At 33.1% G+C, this 21122-nt stretch overlaps 2 protein-coding genes across 2 annotated transcripts in view; both read right to left on the reverse strand.

Moving 5' to 3' along the window:
* Positions 1-7695, reverse strand: part of LOC120776201 (rhophilin-2) — a 126366-nt gene extending 118671 nt beyond the window's left edge. The window contains exon 1 of the mRNA XM_040106834.1: positions 7272-7695. The gene's annotated coding sequence lies outside the window, so the exon portion shown is untranslated. The remainder of the gene's footprint in view (positions 1-7271) is intronic.
* Positions 7696-15151: 7456 nt separating this feature from the next.
* LOC120774004 (BTB/POZ domain-containing protein KCTD5) lies at positions 15152-21106 on the reverse strand. Its single transcript, XM_040103280.1, has 6 exons — positions 20567-21106; positions 20243-20496; positions 19569-19754; positions 19424-19489; positions 19171-19361; positions 15152-15875 (listed from the first exon to the last, which is right to left on the reverse strand). The coding sequence occupies exons 2-6, from the start codon at positions 20423-20425 to the stop codon at positions 15863-15865; spliced, it is 639 nt and encodes a 212-aa protein (XP_039959214.1). The 5' UTR covers positions 20426-20496; positions 20567-21106; the 3' UTR covers positions 15152-15862.
* Between the last annotated feature and the right edge of the window lie 16 nt (positions 21107-21122).

Below are 21122 nucleotides of genomic sequence, written 5' to 3' on the forward strand. Positions count from 1 at the left end.
GTTCTATTGAGCGTATTGTGTTAAATATTAAAGCCCACCGTCAACAAAATGTCAAATCAGTGTGGCTTTAGGCCTGGCAAATCAACAACTGACCAGATATTCACCATGCGCCAAATCTTGGAAAAGACCCGTGAAAAGAGGATCGACACACACCACCTCTAACGTCGATTTTAAAGCTGCTTTTGACAGCACGAAATGTAGCTGCTTTTATGCCGCTATGTCTGAATTTGGTATCCCCGCAAAACTAATACGGCTGTGTAAACTGACGTTGAGTAATACCAAAAGCTCCGTCAGGATCGGGAAGGACCCATCCTAGCTGTTCGATACCAAACGAGGTTTAAGGCGACTCCCTTTCGTGCGACTTCTTCAATCTACTCTTGGAAAAAATAATTCAAGCTGCAGATCTAAATAGAGAAGGCACAATCTTCTATAGGAATATACAGGTGTCCACGTCACTGTTGACAGTAATAACTTCGAAGTTGTAGATAATTTCGTCTAACAGCAACCACAATGTCAGCCTCGAAATCCAACGCAGAATAACTTTGCCAACAGATGCTACTTCGGACTGAGTAGGCAAAAAGGAAGAACGACAGTCGTGTTATTATAAAAATTTCTTCTATATTTCTCTCTTTTTTATTTTTTCGTCCGCTACATAATATTCATATTGGTAAGAAGTGAAAACTTGAATACGAATATGGCTGCGTCGCTCTTCATACCAAATCATCAACCAGAATATTTTAGGAGGAGCCATGAGCTGCCTCTGAAAAGCTAGAACTTGTGTACAATTTTTCAAAATACAAGAGAAGTCCCTCACTCAGTTTCAGTTTTCGACGACTTCTAGACCCTCATTGAAAGCTGTGTGCCACAACAAAGAACCAAAGTATCTAATGTAATATGCAGGGCGATGTTGAAGTTCATGCTCTAGGCCACCTAAATACATACATATATAAATTTTAACTCAATGCTCGTTTCGAAATTTAATAGGACTTTAACGAAGGGCAATTGCCGACACCGTGATGTGTACGCACGAATACCTCTCTAAAAAATGCGTGTCTTAAAACATTTACAAATTAGTTTAATTAGAGTTTATAATGATAATCGCCTTACCTAAAAATTATTTTCTTTTAAATATTGGTTAAATAGAGATAAGAGCCTAGAAATTCGTAGGACAAGGTTTAATAAACATAGAAGTATAGCAAAGAAAAACAACCTGGCATTCCTTAAAATGTTTAATTTAATCAGGAAAATACGAGAAAGGCTAAAAATAAGACAATTGATTATCGAACAAGGTACACAACGCAAATATATAAATAAATGCAGCGATAAACGTCAAGGTTGTTGTTATTAATTTCTTATCATATACCAAATATTCCGATGTTAAAACAACAAATTTAATATTTACCACAGACAAGGCAAACAATTTACTTTGCTGGTCAAAATTTGTTTACCTTTTTAAGTTAAATACTTTAGTAAAATCGAATAGAGGATTGTACACTTTTGAAAATGTAATTCAAAGCGAAACTAAGTTAAGAAAACATTTCATTCTGAACACATACATACATACTATATACTAAAGTTAATTTGAAAACATTCTTAATTAGGGTTGCCAACTGTTAACTTTTTTCGAACAAATTGCACTATTTATTGAGCGAAACTAGAATATGTGCATCAAAGTATTTAGGTGCAAAAAAACTTGTGAAGAGTTGCCACCTGTTCGAGTATAGTTTTAAATAATGTTTTCGAACAAATTGAACTATTTTGATTGAAATGAGAATGTGAGCATCAAAGTATTTAGGTAAAATTGTCGGGAGTATTTTAAAATGAGTTGCCACCTGTTCGAAAATCTCGATTAAATTAAATTTAAGAGATAAACAAATTATTACAAAATAATTAAAAGTTAGCAAAGTTTTTAGGTAAATAAAAACTTGATAAGAGTTGCCACCTGTTCGAACATTATTAAAAAAAAATTCGATGAAGTTGTACTATTTCGAGTGAAATTAGAATATGAGCATCAAAGTATTTAGGTACTTTAGAAGAGTTGCCACCTATTCTAAGGTTGTTTTAAAAAATGTTTTCGAACAAACCAAACTATTTCGAGTGAAATTAGAATATGAGCATCAAAGTAGTTGATAAAAAAAAGTTGAGAAGAGTTGCCACCTTTATATTTAAAATTCAATTACCAACGTTTATCTTAAGCCACCTGTAGTTAATATGAACACTGATGTCTACTATTAAGTGCATTCATGAAATATTCTTATCACGAGATAACCGAGTGAATGACAACGAATTTCGAAACAAGCATTAACCTCTACAAAAACTACTACTCAGGTACTTGAACCATGCTGTCGGTTATCGCTCCTTAATAGTAAATAATACGAACATAAACTTCAGATCAATGGCGCAATCACTTTAATTGTCATTAAAATGACCGTTTACACATTAAACGCACAAAGACTAATTACAAATAAAAGATACGAATATCTACTAGAAATAATAGATGAGTATAAAATTTATTTAACGATTTCCCAACAATCAATCAACAATTAAAAGTCCAACCACCTCACATTAAGTATTGATGATAAATCACAACAAGCAAAACAAAGATGCGGCGAACTACTCATCCGCAGTGGACCACACCCACCAACTATAAAGGCGTTTTAATTCAGCTGAAAACCAAGCGCAGAAAAATAAAATAAAATACAATATATATATGTGTGTGTATGTATGCGATTAGCATGAATAATAGTAGAAGCATTTCCAATAGGCAGGTAGCTAGTTCCCAGCCATCGAAAGCTCCGTGTGAGGAAATATTTGTTGTGAACGTGTCAATTTGATATGCCTTAAGCCTAAGTTAAGTTGTTGTTAAGTCGCCTTGAACTTGCCTAAAATTTGATGCGTCAAAAACTTACGTCCATTTAATTACACAAACATACACTCATGTATATATACATATATATGTATATATATTTATATTTACATACGAAGTTTAAATCTTTCTTTGAAGATATTATATCTCGCGGCCGATCGCTGGCCAAACTTTACGTTGGAGATTAAATTCTTCTTAAAGCTATTTTCAAGCATCATTGCGCATGTATGTGTGTGTGTGAGTGTGTTTATTTTGATGTATTTGCTTGTACCTACATTAAGTTTACTTAAAAAATTTATGATAGCTACGGGCGCCAACCCTTCTTCAGATATTTTTGTGGTGTCGTCATGCAATTTCTGACGAATCAAATTAACACTCAAATAATTTGCACCGATTCACACCAACCATTTTATGTAAATATGTTTCAAACAAAATTTTTTTTTTAGTGACCACCAAAGCAGTGTCGCTGTTATGGCTCGAAGCCAACGGTGATAGAGCGAAAGCGTTGATTTTTCTGAGATAAATTTATAGTATGTAGGTGTGCGAATCAAAAAAATTTTGAAAAATGTCTTGAGGCACTTTTTTAGAGCATAAGTAGTAAAGCATTTTTATTGCTAAAAGGATAAGAGCTTAGGAACACAGAGAGATGAGTATAAAGGTTCGCTTGATCATTTGATCGCCTGTAGACTACTTTTGAAAAAAAATGGTTTTTAAGCAACACAAATTCTTTCAGTTTTTTGAAAGCCTTCTAAACCAAATAGGTTTTTATGAACTTGAAGCAGCTGCTCCCACGTTAAGATCCACTTATCTTATAAATTTCTATCAATATTTCAGTTTTTTTCAGACTTTGAACAATTCGGTCCAATATCTAAGCTCTGTAGAGTTTTCGGGATAAACTGTCTGTCATCGAAGCAGCTTTTTAGCAGAGCAAACTACTAATATAGGCTTAAACTGAATATGTTAGTGTTTCAAAATTCGTTAGGTGCAGTATTAAAAGCAATTTATAAGAGCTCAAAGGGCAACCAAACTGAAGATTTTGGATTTTATGATAGTTGTGGTTTTTATTTTTTCCTTTTAGGGATCTCCAACTCTGAATGTAGGAATTATATGGATATCATCAGTAATCAAGGGAGGGGAGAAATTGGAAATAATTCCACTAATTTTTTGCGGATTTTTTCTCCAACAGTTAATAAAGCAGGGGACCCGCATCATATAGCCTCACCGGAAACCACTTTTCTATCTACGGTCCTGATTATCAGTGATAGTGTAAATAATAGCTTACGTTCTATCTAGACTTCAACTTTATTAACTTTTTCGTGTCTCAAAATTCCTTTAATGACAAGTGTTTCACTTGACGATAAATTTAAGTCCAAATATAGTAGTATATTTAATACACTTTCACAATGACTCACTATTTATATTTTAGCCGCATTTATACAATAAATAAATAAACACTCCTACTACATTATCATACTCACTATCTTTTATGTAAGCATTATCAACAATGCTTATCTCTTTATAATATGAATGGAATGATGTGTAATTATGAACAAATATTTTCGAAAATTTCCCTAATTGTGAAATAATCATAATAATAGTTATTTTGGTAATGGATTAAAGAATAGAGAATTTATGAACACAACCAAGACATCTAAGCTTCGGTGCAGTTGCTTTCAACAAAGAGTTGAGAGTCTCGCAAGACATTCCTCGATGCTGAAAAAACACAGTTTTTACAACGAAAGTTGCTAGAAAAATCAAGATCAGCTCTAAATTATTTATAGGTAAGCGCTGGGCCCTGGTAAAAACTCAAGGTCATGCAATAAATATTATACAAGTTGTATTATATGTATCGTCTCCTAAAATGCAAAATAAACAAATAAATATCACTTTTCATAAGTTTACATGCAAAGGAAAAACGTTATAATAGAAACCACTCATATTGAAACATAATTTGAGTTTTGGTTATAAAATGGTTATATATAGGTTATCATAACACATAATTTGGGTATATATAGGTTATCGTATCAGCGATTTTCGATTCTTTCTTTGTGATGATACGTTGTTATGCATTGTAAGTGACGATATAAGTAGTGAAAAGGGAAAGCTATGCATAAGAGTGCGACAAACGACATCGCATCCCAATTTTTTTAGCTTCAACAGTCTGAAATCTTTATCAAGGCTTTTCTCGTAGACCTAAAGCCAAGGCATACGATTTTCAAATTTTAATGTACCCGATCAAAGATGATCATCCAACAATTAAATGCGCTCCAAATTACCCACAAAACAAGACAACAGGGTAGTCTAAACTCAAGCTATCGCTCTCAATTTTTACGTAAAATTCCAGCAGAAAAACAGATTGGTGACTATATAATATAACATTAGATTTTTATTTTTGAAAATAGTTGATTTAAATAGTTGTCAAAGGAAAAAATATTCAAATTACTATTTGATATTTTACTTAAAATTATAATAATTATTATATCAATTTTTTTATTTTTGAATTTTTATTATTATTTTTTTATTTATAAATTTGTTTTCACTTTTATCATTGAGATATAAACTATCCTATCTTTTACGTTGGATTAAACTGAATGTGGGTCGCTAAATTTTATTAAAATCGGTTCAGTAGTTTAGGAGTTTACTCCGGACAAAATGTTTATATATACATATACAAGATGTTTTCCAAAGTAAAAAGGACTTTTTGAATCTAGCGCCCCCTAGTGGCGCCATCTATATGTCAACTAGTGCGTTAGAATCTGCTACATTTATCAATTGTCCAGTGAGAATTTCATAACATTTCATTGATTGGAAGTGAAGTTATTGCGTTTTAAGTGTCAGTATGTTTGTGTTATCGGTGCGAAAATGAGTTTCGAACAAAGAGCCAACATTAAATTTTGTTTTAAAATAGGTAAAACTTTTACTGAAATGTTTCAATTGATGAAAAAAGTTTATGGCGATGATTGCCTATCCCGCAATAGAGTGCACGAGTGGTTTCAACGTTTTCAAAGTGGTCGTAAGGACATAAATGACGATCAACATGTGGGTCAATCAAAATCCGTGATCACCGGAAATTCCATCGAAACTGTGCGTGAATTCATCAAAAATGAGCCGAAATCATCATTGAAATTCATGGAAATGGAATTGAACAAAACATCGATTTATCGAATTTGAACGAACATTTGGGCTTACGAAAGGTGACAACCAAAAAATGCTCAGAATCCAACATTCGAAGGGCGTTTATTTGACCAAAAAGCACCTTTTAACCCTTAACTCCGTATTCACCTGATATGGCACCGTGCGACTCCCTTCTTTTCGGAAAAATGCATTTGCCCATGAAAGGAAAGCGTTATGCGGACGTAGAGCCCATTCAAAAGGCTTGCACCGGCATACAGGTGGGCATACCGGCCAACGAGCTAAAACACTGGTTCGACATGCTTTTGGACCGTGCAAAAAGCTGTATTGAAGCAGAAGGAGACTATTTTGAATAAAATAAATTAATTTTGCCGAAAAACCATTTGTGCTTTTTTTCCTGTTCCTGTCCTGTTTACTTTGGAACGCACCTTGTAAAAGCAATAATTTTTCAATCAAACCTGTTTTTTGTCTTGACATTTTCTTTTATAATTATTATTTATGACATACATATTTTTCCAGCTTCCATTTTATATACATACATATCGCTCATTTGCTGCAAGACCGGCTTAAGTCAAAAAAATCGATTTACCAGAAAACGCGTTAAAAGTTTTCAACTGACTCCAACCTTACACGGAAAACAGCAATCATATTCTCTTCTCAAGCGGAGCATATAAGAGGTATTCATATGAATTTTTCACTCAACATGAAGTATGATATAACGAACAATTCTGCATCATTAACTAAAAATCACGTTTTTTGATCTATGCCGGTCTTGCAGCAAATGAGCGATATGTACATTTTCACGATTTAATTAAAATTTTCCTTAAAAAACACACACTCAAAAGTTTTCCACACGATTTCTCATAAATATCATTAACAAGCACCGCTTAATGCGCTAAAATTTGAATAAATCATACACATGTACAAACAAACTTCCACTTTATTGCTGTTGCTATATTGTTGTTGTAGTCTAACCAGCAACATTCCACAACACTGGGGATCAATTCACACCCACAACTCAGTTATTTGCACAGAACGCGCCTTAAACGATGAATGTCGGTATGTTTTGGTGCATATATGCATATATTATCTTATATATTACATACATACATACATATGTATTAGGCCTGATTTATTTTATGTTGGATATGTTTATTATGTTTGTATAATTGCAGCCTATTTTCACTACGATTCAGTGGGCTGCATTTGCATTGATATTCATTTACATGACACACATGCTTATGTACAACTGTTAATATATATATTTATTTACCTTCCGGTGAGTTAAATAACTCTTCCCAACCGTTCACAGTTATTTCACGCGTATATGTATATTTTATTGTTTGTTGTTGCGCTATTTGCCACGTCTAGTTATAGCCACGCTATACTTGTCGCCACTAACAGTTATTGTTGTTATTGCTTTTATTATACCAACGTTTATTGCAAGTATTTGAATTTTATATAAAAAGCCATAAGCATAATGTAATTACTTTTTTTGTTTGTTTTTTTTTTTTGAACCGAAACTGTAACACGACTCAATCGTGGAATTTGATACCGACTCGGCACAGAGCAGTGCGCCCGCAGCTCTGTTTGACAACCACTTGTAAATAAATGATACGAAATATGAAGTGAGTTTGGGTATGAAAAGGTTATATGTTGATACAACCGCCGCCGTATCGAATTTTCACGTCCGCAATTGTCGCTGATTCGTTAAAAACTAAACCGAATTGTTTAGCTTGTCGTCTTAACTGTGGTGAAATGTCAGTTGAATTAAAGCCGTGCACGTAAAGTTACCCACCAGGTGAGTTTTCATCGCTTAATCGGGAGCCAGCTAGCGAGAGAGAGCGAGTATATATGTGTGAGTATGGTACAGTAAGTGCAAGAGCTGAACTCACCTGTTGTATATCGACGTTTTGAAGCCACTGTGGCGCTAACTGCTGCAATTTCCTATGCAGTTCGTTGTGGGAGTACCAGTGTTCTCTCACGTTTTGCTAAACTTATTGGTAGCTTGTTGAAAATCGTAAAATATGATAGCGCGACACAAAAGACACTGTTCAATAAAAATTTGCTTACAACTTTTTTAAAGTTTAAATGTTAAGTTTAAATTGTGATTTTTTAAGAGCTTGATAACTTTTTTTTAAAAAAAAAAAACGCATAAAATTTGCAAAATCTCATCGGTTCTTTATTTGAAACGTTAGATTGGTTCATGACATTTACTTTTGAAGATAATTTCATTTAAATGTTGACCGCGGCTGCGTCTTAGGTGGTCCATTCGGAAAGTCCAATTTTGGGCAACTTTTTCGAGCATTTCGGCGGAATAGCCCGAATTTCTTCGGAAATGTTGTCTTCCAAAGCTGGAATAGTTGCTGGCTTATTTCTGTAGACTTTAGACTTGACGTAGCCCCACAAAAAATAGTCTAAAGGCGTTAAATCGCATGATCTTGGTGGCCAACTTACGGGTCCATTTCTTGAGATGAATTTCCGAAGTTTTCCCTCAAAATGGCCATAGAATCGCGAGCTGTGTGGCATGTAGCGCCATCTTGTTGAAACCACATGTCAACCAAGTTCAGTTCTTCCATTTTTGGCAACAAAAGTTTGTTAGCATCGAACGATAGCGATCGCCATTCACCGTAACGTTGCGTCCAACAGCATCTTTGAAAAAATACGGTCCAATGATTCCACCAGCGTACAAACCACACCAAACAGTGCATTTTTCGGGATGCATGGGCAGTTCTTGAACGGCTTCTGGTTGCTCTTCACCCCAAATGCGGCAATTTTGCTTATTTACTTAGCCATTCAACCAGAAATAAGCCTCATCGCTGAACAAAATTTGTCGATAAAATATTCCGGCCGAAATGCTCGAAAAAGTTGCCCAAAATTGGACTTTCCGAATGGACCACCTAAGACGCAGCCGCGGTCAACATTTAAATGAAATTATCTTTTTCTAAATTTAAAGACCAATCTATCCAATTTCTTTGCTCACAAATTTCGTCTAAATGTTAGAGTCAGAAAATTTCCATTTTAGTACTATACGTGAAATTATCTTCAAAAACTATTGCTTATGTGCAAGTGAATTTACGAACATAGCCAGATGAACCAATATTACCCAGTTCAAGCTAATTAGCCGATTATATAATTTTGCATCATATATTGTTGTTACTGCACTGTTTCCCCCCAAATCAGCTATTTCCAGAATGGGTGTGAGTTTTGTAGTTTTTGGACGGGTTGGATAGAACCAGTTAAAATGGTAGAACATGCTTCTTGGACATCTGAACGTCATCTTAGCATATAACATGCCTCAGGACTATAAATCTTCCACAGAACCTTCCCTCGTAAACTCGTAACGCGGACTCATCAGATGTTGCCATCGACCATGCTTTTGCACCATATAGCAAGACTAGGATGATGAGTGACTCGTAGAGTTTGGTCTTTATTCGTCGAGAGAGGACTTTACTTCTCAATTGCCTACTTTGTCCGAAGTAGCACCTGTTAGCAAGAGTTATTATGCGTTTGATTTTGAAGCTGATCTTTTTGTTGGTGTTAATGCTGGTTTCATGATGCACACAATTCTCTACGACTACAAAGTTATGACCCATACGCTTCGCTTCCATATCCAGTTTGTAGAAAGCAGAGCTAACGCAAGGTTGTTGATGGCAATGCTATAAATATCATTGGCGTACTTTTATTATTTTCTCCAGCAACAGATTGAAGAAGTCGCACGATAGAGAGCCTCCTTGTCTGAAACATCGCTTGGTATCGAACGACTCCGAGAGGTATTTCTCGATCCTGACTGAGCTTTTGGTGTTGATTAACGTCAGCTTACACAAGAGGTGGTGTGTGTCGATCTTTCTCTCACGGATATTTTTCAATATTTGGTACATGGCAAAAATCTGATCGGTTGTAGATTTTTCAAGTCTAAAGCCACACTGATAAGGTCCAATCAGTTTGTTGAAGGTGAGCTTCAGTCTTTCACACAGTACGCTCGATGGAACCTTATATGCGATGTTGAGGAGGCTTATCTTAGTTGGCGCAGATTGCGGAGACTCCTTTTTGTGAATGGGCCAAAGCACACTTAAATTTCAATCATCGGGCATGCTTTCGTCCGACCATATTCTACCACGAAGCTAATGCATGCTTCTTATCAGTTCTTCGCCGCCGTATTTGAATAGCTCGGCCGACAATCCATCCATCACCATCTCCTGTTGTTATGCTTTCACTGCCATTCAGCAGGCAGGAGAAGGTTTCCATCCATAATTTCAATATACTCTGGGCATCAATGACTGTGTCACCTCTGGGGGTTCTACAAGAGTCTTGAAACCTTCTGGTAGTCGCCGCTCTGGTGCAGAAATATGCATGTGTGGAATACCTCACAGCTCGTAGCCAACTTTGCAGTAACAAATCTCGTTCTGTTGTTTGATACCGTCTATAATGAGTCTGCTAATGTTCGAACGATTCACAGATGGTGATCACTGATGTCTTATTAGATGAAGTCTTGTGGATAGTGTTTATGGTCAAAGATACACCACGCTCTGGAAGTCTTATTGTCGACAGTCGTTGGTATAACCTGGTTTGACTTTCAGAAAAGTTTTTAAATGTATTTGGTGTACTTTATAGGTAAGAACGACACCACGCCACAGCAGGCTTAAGGTGTCATTCAGCCGATTGGCACCTATCTATGTGAACTGCATAAGACTGTGTTACATCGCGGGAGCCTGGAGACAAGTCAGAGTTACATTCATCTCGAAGGCTGGTAGAGGCTCCCAAGTTACGGCCAAGGACTTTAGGCCCATCAGCCTCTCCTTTTGTTACTAAAAACTGCTGTACTGGTACATAAGGAGGAACATTCCGAGGGACTATCTATTAGGAGCACAACATGCTTATTGTAAAGATAAGTCAGTAAATACTGCCCTGCATACTATTGTGTCATGGCTTGAGGAAGCCATTAGGATTAAGAAGTTCGCTGTTGAGCCCTACCCTTGCTGCTCTGAACGGTCCTGTGCTTGAATCAAATCTCAAATATATCATTCTCAGTCTTCTGTACGACAGAGTGATTGAAACGAAATGGGGCAACGCACGCGCTCCACGAAATGTGAGTAGGGAAACGCCACAAGGTCTCCTCTCTCCTCTTCTATGGATCCTGATCGTTAACGACCTGCTTAAGAAACTTGAGGATCGTGGCTGCCGGGTGATTGTATATGCAAAAGATGTAGATTTATTTACTAGTAGATATAAGATCCCAGTAGCAGCGCTGTCGCAAATGGGAACCTCCGTTTGCAAAGCCATTATGTTCTATGGAGTCTTCATGTGATGGAGGGCTCTAGAAAAGACAACACTTGCAAAGAAACACGAAAGCGTTCAACGGGCGATGCTCATCATCATGTGTAGTGCACTAAGGTTCAGCCCAACTTAACGCCATCTTGCACATAGTGCCCGTAAAAATCGACGAAAGATGTATGGCTACAAAAGTTACTATCAGACTCAGAGAATTCGGGTTTTTAAAAGAACACCTATCTGAACCCTCGGATATCCTCACACATTTTGGCTTCATAGCCGATAACTTGGATCATGAAGTCGCCAAGCCGAACTCTAGCCGAGCTTGCAGCCATAGAGGTAGCAGTAGACTACAGCTCCAAAATGCGGCCTCCTTCATAGAAGTGACCATTCACTCAGATAGCAGAGCGGCGATATTAGTCTTGAACTCATTAGCAGTGCGTTCAAGTTTAGTCGAGTAGTGCCTAACCTCACTATCAATAGCAAAGAGTGTATTTGTGATGACTGGTATGAGTGCCAGACCATAGCGGAATCACAGGAAATTGCAAAGCTGATGGGCTAGCAAGGAAAGGCACCCTAGCACCGCTTTCGGTAGACTGGCAGCTGGTCAGTGCTCCCGTATCCTTTTGGGGGGTCAAGGAACAAAGAACTGCATATAGCAGTCCCCGTACGATCTTTGATCAGCCATCTAACATAACTGGATCAAAGCACGGTTTGACGGTGATACTGCCCTTTGCTGTCGCGCAGAAAAACTTGACAAATACCTTTTGTAGGGGCCATATTTCAAGGGTCTAAGATATAACTGTGAACCAGCTTTTAGACAGCCTGGCTCTGAAACCCACAAACCTCCCGAACATTATAAAAAATTGAGTGACGCTTTCAATTTGTTTCACAGTGTAGAATAGTTAAAAAAATGCATATATTTTTTTTAGAAAAAAGGATTTTGTTTTATTGAATCAATATATCATTTATACAAGCTCATGCAGCTTATAACGTTACACAAATATCTGTTTTGTTTTTTATGTAGAGGCAATTGTTTTTTTTTATATATGTATGTATGTCTGTATGTGAGTCTGTAAATAAAACGAAAAATCTTAAATATTCGAACAAACGCAATGCATTTTGTTTTTGCTAATTATGAGTGTCACAATTTCACTTTAAATAATTTTCAATTATTTATTTTTGTTAAATGTAAATTTCTGTTTGTTTCATTGCATATCTAATTAAAATTTTAATTTGTTTATGTATTTCACTTGGCTGCTACTGCTGCCCCACCAGCCCGCACAAAGTAACGCCATATCGCTGCGGGGGTGTGGGGAGCGCATGCGCAGCATTTGTTTATAATTTTTACGTGTTTTTTATTTTTGTTTTTTTTTTTTTTGTTTTTAAGTCAGTCGGAATTATTTACGAGTAAATTCTACATTTGCTTTATTTAGACTATAGCATATAAAACTTCAGTGAATACAAGACGCGGCATAACGGAACGAAACATAAGAAAAGCTTATGTTGCACGAACGTTGCGTAAGAATGAGTGCAAAATCTTTCAACTTATAATTAGATGTTTAATTTAATAAATTCGCATTCGTAGCGTTTTCTATGTGTTGCAACATTTTATCTGTGTATGTGTGTGTGTGTGTCTTAAAGAGTTTCGCGCCTAATTTTACAGTTGCTATGCATAACGGAAAGTTTTCATTGTTTCACTTTTGCAATTTCATGTATGTATGTATGTATGAGTGTTGGTATTTTTTTTTTGCTTACATATGTATGTATGTGTGTGTATAAATGTTAATGTTTTAATTCTAACGGTTCATTGTTGTGAATAAGATGTTTTTGCATAAAGTTTATTGGTTTTCACACGGTGCTTTTATATGTAACATTGCTGCTCAGCTAGTGCAATTTTATATGTGTATAGATAGGTATGTACATATGTACGAAAATACTAAATTTATACAGTTCAATTTTAATTTTATGAAAGTTTAATATTCAAATTTTTGGAGAAGTTTAATTTAACTATAATTATAATATTGGACAGTTTATTTATTTATTATTTAAAATATATAAAAATAAGTTGAAGTTTGATTAGAAATAAGAAAAGACTTTTTCGACTACCCAATATTTCCAATTATTATTGCATGATGAAAAAAGTGTATAAGTAGAAAATATAAATATGTATTTTGTGGTTAACAATTATTTGAAATTGTTTTATTATTGAATTTTGCATTAATTTCCCGCAGTATTTGATTATTTGCGTTTTAGATTGTTTTTCAAAATTTTGTTTTTTAATTATTGCAACTATTCACTTTAAAATATTTGAAAACATCGTTTAGTTTGAGGTTAGTTTCATACAAAAATGTATACATATATGTATAAAGTAATGTGTATTTTATTGCAAACAAAAAACAAAAGTTGGAAAATTTCAGTACAATTATTAGTTAAATATTTTATGACTCTACACAAAATTTTAATGATTTCTTTTTGAATATTATTTTCTGTAATTAAAAAAAAACTTTAAAAAATTAAAGCATTATATTACATAAAAATAACAAATATTAATTTAATCAAAGAATTAAAATTTTAAAATTTAATAATATTAATATTTTAATTATATTATTATAAAATTAAAATTTTAGGTTTTAAAATTAACTTTTGAAATTTTAATTTTCATTAATTTTAAATTTCAAATTTTTAATTTGATTTAAAATTTGTAAAGTATAATTATTGAAATTCAATTTATAATTCAACTTAAAAATTTATTTAATATTTAATTTTATTTTTAAATTAATTTTTAATGTTTTAATTTTTTACAGTTTTTATTTCAAAATCAAATTTCTTCTAATTCTGAAACAATTGTTTTTTTATTTTTTCAGACAAGGTATTCTCTTTTTAGTCCTTTTACAACGAACTGTGAAATATTCATAAAATATACTCTTGTTAGTTAAATATTTATACGACAAAGTTAATTTAAAAGAAACTGATTCAGAATATAACCAATATAAGGAAAATTTGTTTTGCAGATACGAGTAATATATTTTTGATTTTTTTTACAAAACTTATTTTTTTTCAAATTTTATTTTTTTTCAAATTTAATGTTTTCTTTAAAACTTAAATTTTTTTTAAATATAAATTTTTTTCCAAAATTTTATTTTTTTGATATAATTTTTTTTCAATTTTGATTTAGTGAGTACTGAATATTTTCGATTTGTAAAACATAATAGGATTACCTTAATATTTTTTGGGTAATAGCCTTTATTATAGTTGTGAAAAAAAATATAAACCCTCAAACTCGATCAAATTTTCTATTATTGCATTTAATAATCAAATACATCATCAAAAGCTAAAATATGAAAATAATATTTTGAGCCAATATCTAATATTAATTTTCAACGAAATTTTAACAATTTATGCACATTGAGCAGCAATGTTTAAAAGCCAAAAATATTATTATTAATTTTTTTCGACAATTGTGCTTATACATATTTGCAGTTATGTGGGTTTGTTTATATAGTGATTTACAGCTTCAATATACTTTTGCGATTTTTTGTTCATTAATACCAAAATAAAGTATATATGTTTTTTGCATTTCACGCAAAGTTAAATAACTTAAGAAATACATATTCAAAAACTTTAATATCGTTTTAATAGCAAAATATTGTATATAACAGTTGCTGATTATTGTTTTCAGTTTTTCTCTCAATTTTTTTCAATTTTTCGCCTAATATGCACTTTATGTGTGTTTGTATGTAACTTCTGACGGGATTTGGAGCTGCAACTAAGCTATAGCTTTTCCTAACGGCAACTTGACGTGCAATTTCTTTTACATTTGCATTTTCGTTATATATGTAAGGATTTACAGTATTGTTTTTTATTTTTATTTATTTTTTCTTGTAATTATATTTTTTATTATTATTAAGGAAACAAAGTGGTTTTAATCACCCGACAGCTTCACATTTAACGCGTTTCAACGTTGCTGACATACTGCTTACACCAATGCTTAATACGTTTTCTATTACTTAAATAAATTTTAAAAATTTCACAATATTTTTTTTGCAGTTTTGCGCTTCTGATGAATTAATGAGTTAATCACAACTTAATGATAATAATTTGCATGTGTGAGTAAGTAGAATTATGAAACATGTACTGTTATAATATCGTTACTTTTTTTCTATAAGTTTGCAGTTATTCAAGTATATATTAATATAAATATAAATGTGTGTCATTGTGAGCGACTACTGAGCACGTGGTTAACTACGCATTGCTTTGTTTTTGCACTCTTAAAGCAGTACAATCATTGAATCATTGGTGGTGTTGCTTGGTGTTAGCGGTGATTGCCGTCTGTTATGTCGAAAGTATTACTTGGTGAACCTAAGGTGACAATGCTGATGGGCGTGTTAACATGTATGTGTGTATTTTGGTGATGATGATGGTGGCTATATGGTGTTGGCGCTTGCGGGCGGTGGTTGTGGTGTTGGTGGTAGGTGGTAAGCATTGTGAGGGGGGCACACACTATTACGCAAAGGCTTTCGCTATACAGTTTCTAGGGTGGTGGTGTGGGAGGATGTTGGAGGTGGTGTGAGAATTCGCTTTCTTTCTACTTTAAATTCCGAGACTGCAATTAAAGAAAAAAACAAGTAAAGTAAATAAGAAAATGCATTAAATTTCAATAAGAAAAAATTGTGGTGATATATTTATAATTGTATGTTTACTAAATACTACAATTTTATGCACAAGCACAAACGTCACGTATAAACTCACATACGAATATACTACAACACAAGCACCCGTTAATATGAAGTAGATGAAAGGCCCAGCATGACTGGAGGTATGTATGGATGTGCTATAATTTCAACAGTGAACGAACTATTATAATTAAATTCAATTGAGGTTTTTTAAAATGATGAAGAACTTACGTTTTTATTTGGAAAAAAATAAATAAAAATAAAATAAATAAAAATAAAATAAATAAAGATCGGAAATAATAAATAAAAAAAATAAATAAAAAATAAATAAATAAAAAAAAAAAAAAAAATTAAAAAAAAATGTGCTCTTCCGATCTATAAAAATAAAAGAATTGCGTCAAAGCTGTATACCCCTCACAAATACATAATCCATCTATAAAAGAACTTGATTTGTTCAATGTTGTTTGTATGTCAACTATATGCTATAATAATCCGATTTGAACAATTTGTTCAGAGATTGTATTCTCGCGTTAAAAAATAATACCTGCCAAATTTCGTGATGATATCTGGTTAAATGAAAAAGTTTTCCATACAAGAACTTGATTCGATCGATCAGTTTATATGACAACTATATGCTATAATAGTCCTACATATATCGGCGTTTCCGCAGCTTTTCGAAGAAAAAAGGACTTGAAAGAGTTGAGATCGATATCTCAAAAACGGAGGGACTAGTTTGTGAATATATACATAGATCAGGGCATAAATAATAAAATAAATATTAGGACACTTGAATGCTGAAATCTAAGCAGTGATGATGATTTAAATGCAAGTAGAATGTAGTGTTTTTTCAAGACGATTTTAATCCTTTTATTCATAAACGAAATGTGAACTAATTGGTTTAGTTCGTTTCTGTATTTTTTTAAGAAATATTAGTTATATGTATATTAAAAGCAAGGAGTCTTCAAGTATTTGCTTGAGATCTTTTTTCTGGCTTTCTTTAATGTTTGCCATTTGAACACTAATATTTTTTAATAGTATGGAAAATTGCTGCTAGTGTACAACTTTTATAACATAGGCAAAAAAATAAATAAATGTAGAATTCTGTTTTCTTGAGCTTTGATTTGGATAATTACATTATATTGCTCCGTATCTTTTAAATTTAAACTGCTTTGCCAAAAAAGCTCGAAAACTTATAGTTATATAACAATATAACTAATAGCTATACTCCACAAACTGTTTCCCAGTGTTAAATTTTCAAAAAAAAAGCCTGCACTTGTCTAATTACTACAAACTAAAAAGCACAAAATATACACATTTGCCTCACGGGCATATGCTTTCATTGAAAAGCTGTAAACATTAAGGTTTTCCAAACTAAGAAGCGGTGAGTACTACTAATACTGCGCACACATGCTCTCAAACATACACACACACATACAAAAAGCTATAAATCGCTCACACAACTAACTATACATATATAAAATATACAACATACAATATATATATACACAAATATATGTATGTATGTACGTAAATTTAGTCTTCAAATTATTGCTTTTATGAAAATTATTTTGAAGTTGCTAATCGAAAAATAATATTTTCGCATTTTGCTATACAAATCTTGCTAAGTGTGTTCTCAAATATAAATATTTTTAGTGTTTAAAGCGGGTTTCAAGATTTTCATCGCGCATATACGTGGATAAAAGCTGCTGGTTGCCAGATTTAACAACGTATACTAGTTACAATAAAGTGATTGCGTATAAATATATATACTTATATATACGCTACAATAAGTACGCTGTACACTTGCATAATTGCGCTTTAGAAATTATGTATCTTATGCAAACACTATGCAACAGAAAATTTCATTATTGCCTTAAATATACATACATCTTACTATTTGAGTATATTATTTTGTTATATAGATTATTTGAATATTTTCATGTGGACATGACCTAACTTATTATAGCAAGAGAATATCTCTCTTGGTTTTTTTTTAATAATTATTATTCATTGCTAGTTTTTTACTTGTATAAGAAAAACATTTTCGTAAACGAGGCATTTACTTGGATTTTTGTGCGTACTACATTCACTACCTTCCCCGCGGTACAATCATTTATTACATTAGTCTTTTATAAATAAAATAAGGGCTAAAAGTGGCAAACACGGCGACTTAAGTGCCATCTGTAACTTTTATAAGAACTTTTCAGAGAATTTACGGTTATCTTATTATCTTTGATTCTCTTACTTCACTTCAAATATGCAAAAAAATAAGTGTATCAGTAATTTTCTAATTTGATTTGATTTGTAACAAAAGGTTATTTATATATTTTTCACAGATTCCCTACTTATTAATAATAGCCCACCTAACGCATTCACTTTTAAAAATGCGCTCTGGATAGTTTCTGACTGTTTCCAGTTGATCCAACATAGAATTTTTTCACCACATCATCGGTGGGGAACTAATTTTGGTGGCATTAATCGTATTCAGAATTTAATTATTTTTGCTGCGTATTGAGTTTAAAGTTTTTCAGTCCACATTTTTCGAATATCAAAAGCGATGATTGCAACGGGGTGCTAAGGCTACGTTTTCAGTGTTACAAACAAGATAAATTATCTATTTTATCTTATACATTTAACTATGACAATGTGGTAAAACATAACCTACATATATTTGAATTTCCGAAGAATAAATGTTTTTTTTTCAAATGCTTTCAAATGATGTGATAAAAAATAACCTATATTTGTATTTTCAATCAGCATACGATTTTTTTTTAATTTTAAATAATAATGATTAATGACAAAAGTTAATTACTTGTGTAAAAATTAATACAAAAACTAAAAGAAGTTAATTTAAGCAAAGAACAAATACCTAACCCATGTAGTGACTCTGTTAGTGAAAAATTAACTTAAGAAACTATAAAAGTGTGATGAAGTGACAATCTACTTTATAAGCAGCATGTACCCGTCATTATAACGGTAAATACAAATTCGCGCTAGTCACTAAAATATATGATTGAAAGTATTATCTTCCACGCACGACAGGTTTCCTATATAAGTTTTGCATTTAATAATCTTGTTTTATCGACTACCCAATACTACACACATAACATGTATGTATGTATGTACAATATATAAAAAAAATTGTTTACTTAATAAATATATATATATATATATATATATACGACTGCAGTGATGAATTATTAGTTTGAATACACAAATTCTTACATTCTAGATCCTTTCTGCTGTAGCACTTTGGCACGATCGTTCAGTTCCAATTCACGACCTGACGTTGTGCCGCATTCTTTTGAGACTACGCATAAAAATTCATTATTTTCGAATGGTCCATAATTCGTATATTGCATTCCCACACTAATTAATTGCTCAAAACGCCAACCATCCGATAATGTTGAGATCATCTATTAGCAAGAAAATTAATTGCAAATTAATATATAAACTTGTGCTGTACGCTTGCATTTACCTGTGTTAACTCTTGCTCACGACACTGTAATACGCGATATACACGCTTTTTATCGGCTTGTGGTCGCTAAAATGAGTAATAAAAATCATTACATATAATCATTGCATCGCTGCTATGTAAATAAATAAATTTTAGTGACACCTACCTGATCTCTATGATTTATACACTCTTTCAATAACGTTATGAGTTGTGTGACATTATAAAATTCGGCTTCCTCTAGAACGCCTTCCTCGGATACACCGTCTAAGACGAGTTTACCATGTCGCAAGTAGTTCAACACAGGCGCAAAGTATTTTGGGTCCCTATCAATCAAGTAGGCACCTGTTTCATCCTAAAAACAGACCAACAGATGAAATACACAGTAAATAAATATGAAAGAAATGAACTAACGAAATAGCCTTAATGCAGTGGTAAAAGTGCATTGAATGAACACTATCACTATATATGTATGTGAATATATATCTCGCGTTCAGGTGAAGTAAAAAACCAAAACAGAGGTAATCAAAATCATTATTTTAGCATATTTCGTTTGACTTTGAACTAAATAGCAAATTGGGGCGCATTTTTGTTTATGTGTGCTGGTACATATTCGCCACCCCCACTTTTGCCCTGAATATAATGACCTGCTTTGGCTCACATAACTGCACACATATCTAAGTGGTGTTATTAATGGCGTGCAGTTTTTCGAATTGTCAAGGAATTGAATTTAAATCAATAAGCATTATGGTCACTATCAGCATTAGATGTATTAATCTTTTTTGCACACGAAATTTTATGGTTGACTATTTTATCACTAATATGATGAGTTTGGCTGCTTACCCGATCTGATATTAAATCACAATCTTCTTGTATTAGACGCGATAGAAACGAATTTGGGTCACGGGATAACGTAGTCTTTGTTGTAAGGAAATATGTGCCACCCACATTGAGCTTCACCCATTGGTCCGTGCCCTGCTTTTTCAGCATTGGACTTTTTCGTGAATTTATATTTATTGTGGTCATAATTAAATTTGAAAGTATTGAGTCTTAATTTTCCGGATCTTTACTTGCTCAAGTTTTTTAGCACTCAAAATCTGTAAAAAAACAATTGTTAAATGAATTAAAACACATGAAGAATACATCAAATTCCACATGTTTGCGCACCTGGCCAATGGCTGTGTATATTTTGTGGACCACGTACTTTCTTTCAAGGTTTGATTATATACCACTGAATTCGTTGCAACTGCGATTTAGTAGAACAATTGGTGCCTATTAACCTTCAGCAGTTATGGAATGTTTTCCACTCTCTTAAACTGAACTCTACCCGGACAAAGGTGCAATTTGTGGAGCACTTAACTGCAATTTTGCTTTTCTTTTAATTGATTCAAAATCGCTGGCACTCAATAATACTCCGCAAATTCTAGGTATTCTTACATGTATGAGTATCTTATCTTTTAAAGGAAATATTTCTGTTTTATCTTATAATTCTTCACAATCAATCTTTGTAATCAATTCCGCCACAAATTACTTTTAATTTATTAATAATACAGATTACATGCCTATTCACCACTCTTCATTCAATAATCACTCGTTTACTTCTTTTTTCTCCAAATAAATGTTTTTCTTTTCTGCCATTCATTTGCTTATCGAGTTCATTCGTAGCTTATATAGTTTTCTCGCTCAGCGACAGTGTTGCAATTTGTTCTGTAAATGAATTCAA

Source organism: Bactrocera tryoni, chromosome 4 (genome assembly GCF_016617805.1).
Source record: "Bactrocera tryoni isolate S06 chromosome 4, CSIRO_BtryS06_freeze2, whole genome shotgun sequence".
Taxonomy (NCBI): Eukaryota; Metazoa; Arthropoda; class Insecta; order Diptera; family Tephritidae; genus Bactrocera; species Bactrocera tryoni.

What these genes read in the sequence shown, in the direction of transcription:
- LOC120774004 (XM_040103280.1), bottom strand. Translation starts at nt 20,425, where the DNA reads ATGACCACAATAAATATAAATTCACGAAAAAGTCCAATGCTGAAAAAG. An exon ending in GTGATTTAATATCAGATCGG is followed by an intron (nt 19,755 to 20,242) that starts GTAAGCAGCCAA and finishes GTCTGTTTTTAG; the next exon opens with GATGAAACAGGTGCCTACTT. An exon ending in GTATAAATCATAGAGATCAG is followed by an intron (nt 19,490 to 19,568) that starts GTAGGTGTCACT and finishes TACTCATTTTAG; the next exon opens with CGACCACAAGCCGATAAAAA.